General features: G+C 40.6%; 1 protein-coding gene across 2 annotated transcripts in view; it reads left to right on the forward strand.

The window, feature by feature from the left end:
* nmbr (neuromedin B receptor) overlaps positions 1-6,641 on the forward strand; it is a 41,256-nt gene extending 34,615 nt beyond the window's left edge. For both annotated transcript variants that reach the window (XM_055024013.1, XM_055024012.1), the window contains 2 exons: positions 2,282-2,520; positions 4,192-6,641. In XM_055024013.1, the coding sequence (XP_054879988.1) occupies positions 2,282-2,520; positions 4,192-4,354 (402 nt within the window). In that variant the 3' untranslated portion in view covers positions 4,355-6,641. The remainder of the gene's footprint in view (positions 1-2,281; positions 2,521-4,191) is intronic.
* Positions 6,642-8,649: the final 2,008 nt, after the last annotated feature.

The following is an 8,649-nucleotide window of genomic DNA, read 5'->3' on the forward strand; positions in this document are numbered from 1 at the left end:
TTTGCATTTTGAGGTTGGATTATGCAGGAATCTCTATTGACTCAGTAATTGACCTTCAGAAGTCAGTTGGTTGCACTGGATTTTATTTAAGGGTGAAAAGGTAAAGGGGGTCTGAATAGAAATGCAGGCCACTCCTGTTGGAGTTTTATTTTTTGTGCAACTTTGTGTAGCTAATTCACATAAATCTTAATATAGTGGAGACCTGGGGCTTTGAATTTCCGTGCTCTTCTGTAATTTTGAAAGAATATCTGGGTGATTAAACCAAACAGATGCTGACCAATCTTATTCTGATTTATTAGCAAATAAATAAATCATTTTATTTATTTATTCTGATTTATTTATTAGCAAATAAATCTGAATAAGATTCTGATTTATCTGTTGAGTGTTTTCTACACTTCAGTTCAGATTTAAATCATTTCAAAACCAAATCATTTAATTATATCCTAGTGTAGATAGAATAACACATTTTCATCTTACAAGAGAAGTGAAAGTTAAAGCTGGAATGATCAACGTTTCTCTTTGAAGTTACATTTTTATTCAGTGATAAAAGGCAATATACAAATGCAGATGTAAAAATACAAAGTTTCTTCCAATCCCGACTCCCAGCTCGCAGGTTTCTGAGAAACGGCAGGAAGGAAAGCAGCAGAAAGTGTCTGGAAGCTCTGAGAGGATCAGCAGAGTTTTGCTTCAACTCAACACTTTTTTTTTTTTTTACATAAGTTATGATTTATTTACTTTCGGGGGAAAAGCAGATGAGGTGACAGAACGACTGCAGCTGAATGCATTTAATTACAGCATATTTACTGAGAAAAATCCACTTCAGCTAAACCTAATCCCTGCTCAGTAATCCTCTTACAGCGTGTAAATGACTTTGTGATCATGTTGGATCAGGTGAGCCACAACAAACAGGTGAGAACCTGAAAGACTCAACGTCTGCACACTCAGCTCTGATTGGCTGTGGATTTGCTTACATCACATTGTTTTGGTTCAGTTGGAGATTTTACAAAAAGCAGCCATAAAGACAGAGGATGCACTAAAATGTTCAGTGCATCAAAATAATGATAAAATATTCAGTTTTGTTTCTAAAAGCCTCTTAAAATGTTTTACCGACACATCCAACGTTCCCAAACACCAGCTTACTAACATTTCTTATTATTAATATTCCAACTATAACAAAGGTCTGTTCCAGAAACAAACTGGTAAACTTTATAAGTAGACGTGCAATAATAGATTGAACGCTATTGAAGGCAATATTCTGCCGAATTTTAGCGTCAGCAGAACGTATTTATGGTTGATTTATAATCTAACAGTATTTTAAAACAGATTAAATGGGACCATGAAACTTCAGTGGCTGGAAACTGGAAACTTTACTCTCAACCTGCAGCAGTAAAGTTGTGCCTCTCCAGTCTTTACTGGGATGAGAGACAACAGCTTATTGGGAACAAAGAGCTGATTGGGTCACATGATTGGAGGAAGTCAAAGCAAAAGGAAATGAAAGAAAATCAATGAGTGAACGTCTGAACGTCTGACACTAAACCAAAGCACAATGACCCGACCAGGTCCTGTCGCGGTTCTGCTCACACAGCGTCGGATTTTCAATAAGAATTCATCCCTTCAAAGGATGTTTGCATCCAGAATCCACTGTCAGCAGAAGGAAGCTGATCCTCTGGGTTCTCATGTTTCTCCTGAAGTTCTCAGCGAAGCGCCGTGAGAAAACACAGCTGACATGTTTTGCATGTCCACATGCACAGACGTCTGACTGGTGTGAAGTCTGCTGGATGACTGAAGGCGGCGTCGTTCATGCCGAGTCCTCTCAAAGGGCAGCAATGTCAGCCTGACTCCTGTGAATCTGAAGCTGTCCGTTTGTGTTTATTAGTTTCATCATCGGACGTTCAGAGCCGACGTTCTGCTCACCGGTCCTGCAGGGACTCCTGGAAGGGAGTTGTTTATATTCTTTCAACAGAAAAGTGATTTCTTTTTAAGTTCCTCTGTTCCAGCCTTTCTTTTTTTCTGCCTTCCTGAACGCTCTACATTTTTTGTTCTCAGCTTTTCAAAGCTTCAATCGGAATAAAACAGTCAGCTGTACAAATTTGCAGGATGAAACATATTCATATGTGCTTAAATATCTGTAGTTCATCCATTTTGTATACCAATGGTAGCAACAGAACATGATACCTCTACTGTATCATGTTCTTAGTTTCACAGACTTTGTGGTTTCTTGGTTGTGAAAGATAAAAATAATTGATCAAACATCTGAGCAGAAGTGTGTCTGCCCTTTCAGATGGAGACGAGGAAGCGCCTGGCGAAGATCGTGTTGGTCTTCGTGGGCCTGTTCGCCTTGTGCTGGTTCCCCAACCACGTGCTCTACATGTACCGCTCCTTCCACTACCACCAGATGGACCTGTCGCTGGCCCACCTCGTCATCACGTTGGTGGCCAGAGTCCTCAGCTTCTCCTCCTCCTGCGTCAACCCGTTCGCCCTCTACCTGCTCAGTGAGAGCTTCCGGCGGCACTTCAACAGGTCAGAGGCATGGCGGCATCCCACAGCAGCTTCAGACGGGACCTGTTACCTAGCATCATTTGTACAATGGCTGCTGGAGAAGACGAGTGTTTTGTTGTTGATTTGCCATCGAGAAGCCAGCTGCTCTGTTCTTGTTGGTTGTGCAGGAGGCTACACTTCTGCTTTTCAAAGGTTGTAAACACCGAGTTGGGGGCGTGGTCAGCAGGAGCTTAATTGGATTTAAAGTGACAGACGCCCTAAAACAGTTCATTCTGAACGAAGTTCACAAGACGCAGAACTGAACAAACAGAAAACTTCCGATCCAAGAATGATTTTAAAAAAATGCAATGATCATGTTTCATAGAACTAATAGATCGATCCTACCGTGTTCAAGACATGGCTGAACATTTCCTGTTCTGTCGCATCCTCAAAGCTGCTGAGTTGGACTCAGACCTGGGTACCTTGTCATGTCCAATTACCCAGAGTGAGACGACTTGAGTTTTGAGATCTGGTGCAAAACCCAGACATTTATCTAAATTTAAAAAAAGGAAACTTAGGAAGGTTATTAGGTTTAATTGGACATCACTTTGCACTATGGGATGCAAAGTGTGCCAACAAACCCGACACCATTACATCACCACCTGCCCGTTCTCTGACACATTTCAGGTTGTTCATAAATGTCAGTAGATCTTCAGCTTCTGAAATCCGTTAAACTTAAACACCCTTTCTTCCACGTTTTAATGCCTAATTTGAATTTCAGCAGCTTCTTCACCATTCGAAGACCTAAATCTGTGATTGGATGGGAAAGCGCCTGATGATTGTATTTCAGACCCTTTTTTTCCTCAGGATCAATATTTGAAGTCTCTAATCAAAGTTCTGCTCCACATGCATTCAGATTGATTCAAGCGTTTGATTTAGAAGGGAAGTTATGTTTCGTCGGTCGCCATCCAGAGCAACGCTGCTGAAAGCATGTTGCATTAGCTCAGTGTGGTTTTCTACCTTCATATTGTAAATCTGTCCAACATGTTGGCAGCAGCAGGTGAAAACAGCCTCAGCTGCTGTCCTGAATGCTCTCCATCCAAGTTAAATCGTAATTTTCAGACTAATCAAAAGTTTTCGGAAGGCTGAATATTTGTGAAATTGGGAGCTTTCAGGTGCAGATGCAGGCGAGGACCAGAAGGCCGGTGCCTCATTTTTCTTAGTGAATCGACTCCCTCTCATGGGAAATGAAGTAATCATGGCCCAGTCTTTTTCTAAAGCTTCCTTTAGTGTTCCCGCTAACACCAGACATCCTGACAGTTATTATTCCATTCCTGCCGTGAAACTGTTGCTGAAAGCACCAGGACCTGAGGACAGGCGTTATGTTTTAGATACAGAACATCACAGAAAATTAAGATGAACCTTAAACACAAGCAGAACAAAGATCAGACTCTATACCTGAGAATTTATGTATCATTCAAGTCTTTTAAATATTTGTTTGCATTAATAAATATCCTTCATCCTCTGGAGAAAAAATGGAATGTAAAAATTCACCCCAAACTCAAAGCTGTGTTCTTCCAATATGTCTAAAAGCATTCATGCAAAATCAACAAGTAGGAATTTAAAACATTTTTTAATTCACTCTAAAACGTCAGAGGTGAAACTGTGTCTGGACGCCTGGTTTACCGGCTGTTGTTCTTCCTCCTCTTGCAGTCAGCTGCGTTGTGGTCGAGGACCCCGTCCCGAACGCCAGCCCAGCTACATGCACAGCACCTCTCACATCCACCTCACCTCCATCAAGAAGACCACGCCCACCGCCGTCATTGTGGCTCCGGCAGCAAACGGGAACTCCTGCACTCAGGAAGTGGCTCTGTGAAGTTTCCAGGATCCTCTGCAGAGACGATAATCCTGTGTGAGAGAGAGTCTGGGGAAGAAACCCAGAAAAAAACTGCTGACATGGTCCACCAATTGGATGATTCACAGCATCAGGATAAATCATGACCATCAAAAACAACCAAAACAAGAAGTGCCTCTTTGAAACAAAAAAGAGCAGAAATACCTTGAGAATGTGCTACAGCTCTCCACAGAACAGCAGCGACCAACTGAGGCTGTAGAAACAGGCATCAACACATCCAGTCAAGCTTTGAAGACGGTTTGTCTGAACTTTTGTCTGGCAAAAAGTGCATGCGACCACTGCATGTCTGTGAATGCAGTGGTTCAAAGACATCCAAAGGCTTTGGGTCGAGCAGATGAACCTGGAAATATCTGCAAACTCCTGTCATCTTTGGAGATATGAAGCTCAACGGGAAGCTTTACAATGTAAAACTGAAAAATGAAACTGCAGGTGGCTCTGCCATGAACAGTCACTGTTCTACAGGTAGAAATAACAGGTGATGCTCTGGGAATGAAGTCAGTACCATGAGAGTTTAGTCATGTATACTAACAGGCCTTTCCCTTCCTTTAATGTCCAGAAATTACTCACATTTCAGGTGAAATATTGTAAAACAGTGAAGATAAATTGATCTTTTACTGAACGTCCCTCACAGGGAAAACCAGACTTACAATTAGAGATTGGAAAACATCTCAAATTAACAACATACTGTTTTAACAAAATCACGTTTGCATCACTGGCTGTCACCACAAACTCCTCCAATAAAATTAAATGAGTGAAACATTTTTATCCACAGCTGCTTAAAGTTGATCAAGTGTCTCAGAGCTTCTAGTTACAAATCTACAAATTTCTGTTTCTTTGAGGTACAAACATGAGGCGACAGAGAAACCCAAATCCCCATCAAGCAAAACGGAAAAGGCTTCATAAACATGCCATTCAATTAAAAGCTTTGTGTGGCATCTCGTCACCATGCAGAAGGAGGATGGAGGTACAGCAGGTAGAAATGCTGGAGTCACAGTGTCTCCCTAGCAGCCATCAGATGCCAAAAAGAAACAAAAAAAGCTTATTTCATCCTACCATCACAAACGTACTCATTGTGATGGCACACTGTTATTCCACTGGGACCTTAACTGCAAATGTTGCTTTTCTGGCGTCAGACTAAGAGTTTTTGGTAAAGGATGAATTACTTCATGTCTCCTGAGTAAGGTAGAGGACCCGTAATGCTGTGGGACGCCAGGACATCAACACTAAGGTGAAATGATTTACTCCAGTGGCAAAAAGGAGAGGTGCAAACTGTTAACAACAATAATTGATGATTCTGTTTAAAAGTTATTTCTTCTTGTTTCCACAATTACAAGCAGAATTTTGAGAAAAAAATATATTTTAATGGTTTATATTCATAGTTACTAACAGATGGTCAACATTCAATTATTGAGAAAAAAAATCTTCATGATGCCACAATTATCAGAACATATTGATGATGTTTGAGGTGGAGGTTTAAATGACTGAATGATTTTGAGATCAAAATGATCAATATGTGGGTTTGATAAGAACACATTAGTTTCCATAAAACCAGCAAACATCGTTAGTGACTGTTGATCCGTTGGTAGAAAAGCCTCTGAAGGTTCAGGAAGAGATGATTTGGAATTAATTAACCGAAAGTGAGCTCAACACAATCCCCGTTTTCCCTCTGCTGCCTGTAATTAGTGTCTAATTGCATTACGGGAATGAATTTTTATTAAAGAGCTGTGAAGTAAACGGTTTCAGGAATCAGTCAAACTGCGTTTAATTAAATGGATTGATTTACTTCCAGGAGTCAAGTTTGAGTTTTCAGCTAATCCTGCTGCTAATATGTATTTCCATCTGGCTGCTGTGGGTTGTGTGGTTCCTGTCCCAGCATGCCCTGCTTCCTGTGGGGCTTTAGAGACGCAGACACACAGAGAGGAAAGTGATGCCTTATGGAGAGATTCCTGCTGATTGCATGGACTAACAGCCCAGTGATCATCATCATCATCATCGCTTTGTGTTGGTGCTTCAGCCTCAACTCAGAGGTGATGATCTGTGCTTTATTTTGAGAAAAATCTCCACAATTTGCTCTTCTTTAAGCCGTGTTCTGATATTTTTCCTTCTTTCAAATGCTTGATGTGTTTTTGTTTTATGTATTTGGCATGCTTCTTGTTTTTCTGCTTTGCTCTGTAATAAATGTTTCTGTGCAGGAACCGTTTGGTCTCTGCTTGATGGAAATCGTTGAATAAAGGTTCAGTCTGTGTGAGTGCTGGTTGTTACTTCCAGTAATGCTGGTGGAGCTGAAAGAACAAAAATTAGCCCAAAAGCCCAAACACTTTGTTCTGATCAAAAGCAGAAAAATATTATTTTAACTCTGATTTTTACCAGCAGTTCAGGTAGTAAAAGTCAAAGCATCTCAAATCAAACCAGTCGGGGCTGAAAAGTCAATGCAGCTGGATTTTACGTTTTGGTTCTTAGTGGCTTGACAGCTTATTGATTTGCTGTTTGAGCTTCTGAGTTTCTCTGCATATTATCGGAGGATGAATAGATCGCACATCCCTCTGACTGCCACAGGCTTACCTAAAGAGAAGGCAGCAGGCTTATGATTCTGATTTATGACTGAGAAATGCATGTAGGACTTTCAGATTTGTTGCCATTTCTGAACTTTGCAAAAGTTTTGAATCCTGTGAATTAATGAGACAAATTCAAAGCTAAAATCCTCAACTCTTGGTTTAATCTGGTTGTTTCTTATGCATCAGATCTCTGCAGAAATAATCTTAGGGATCCAAAAGAGTTTCTGTCCATCCTCTCCTTAGTCCACAACTGAAGACAAATCCACCATCTTCAAGTTGAATCTCAGATATTGTCCTGCAAACTCCTCTGGTGCAACAAACCAAACCAGCTGCAAAAGTCAAACATAAGAACGCCGAGGTTCCCAGAGCTGAACGCCGTCCTCTCCTCAAACACCTCCGGGTCACGATGAACTGAGACTACAGCTGCAGACCAGCCAGAACCGGAGATGAGTTCATACAAATAATCCAAACATCCTTTGTTGTCCAGAACAATATCATCTAAAGTAACTCATTTAAATTGAAGCTGATTCAGCAGCTTTTCCTCCTAAACATCTCATTAGGTTAAAAATGTTCTGCTGTATCAAACCGTTAACTTCTTCTACTCTCTGGCCTTGAGATCTGCTCTGTTCACTTTTGGCACGGAGAAGAAACTTCTTTGTCCACTGTGGTCCTGGTTGCTGCGCAGTCAAAGGTATGGCTTGAATAACAATGACATCACAGCCTGGTTGCTGCATTGATGGATATATCTGCCATAGAGGGGTTAATAACACATCACCTCTGTACTCAGCTGAATTTAAAATGCAGAACCTGAAAGACTCTTAACATTTTCTCATTCAGTGCCGTCTACGTGACGTTGGTGTGAGATTTATCCAGCTGTGATGAAACTTCTGTTCTATTTCCATTGAGTTTAAGGTGAATGTTGTTACAGCATCAGTTCAAGCTGAACAGTCCCAACATCAGGAAGTCGTCAATAACAGAAGAACTATTGAAGCTTCTGTCGTTGCATTGATGGTTATCAAACATTGATGGTTTATTTCCCACTGAGTCAGAAGAGGTGATGAAAGCGACGCTATGACATCAGAATATTACAGAACAATTTGACACATATATATATTTTCTACAACTGAGCAGAAAGCAGCTGCCATCTGTGGTTTTAGTTAGTTATGTTTCATCCAAACAGAAAGATTTTAAAACTGTCAGAACCTGAGAAACGACAAACACGACATGGATGATGGACAGAGGAACCGGCTCTGACACGGGATCCTGATTGTTTACGCATGATTCATATTCATGTTGCCTGAGAACTTGAGAGGTTTGGAAAACAGTCTGTCTACAAATAAGTGCAGATTTGCTTCCTGAGTGTGTTGGAGGGTTTTGGGAACTTTTGCTGCAGCCTCGTCTGTTTGGTTTGGTCTGAAACCAAACTGGAGGAGGGATGCATGCTCAGTGGGAAGGAAGCATCTATCAATGCATTTTGCTAAAAATATATATATTTATATATATAAAATATAATATAGTTTTAGGACTTTATCTTATTACATGCAAGTGGGTATTAATATTTTATATTATCTTCGATGAGTTGAAGTCACTTCAACAAAAAAAAGAGACAAGAACTCAAATTTGATCATTTATTTCTTAACATTTCCACTCAGTGAACATGTTTATGTTAGTCACCAAAACTTCACAAGCTTCTGAAACTTC

The sequence above is a fragment of the Poeciliopsis prolifica genome, unplaced genomic scaffold, assembly GCF_027474105.1.
Source record: "Poeciliopsis prolifica strain line A6 unplaced genomic scaffold, Auburn_PproV2 SCAFFOLD111, whole genome shotgun sequence".
Lineage (NCBI taxonomy): Eukaryota > Metazoa > Chordata > Actinopteri > Cyprinodontiformes > Poeciliidae > Poeciliopsis > Poeciliopsis prolifica.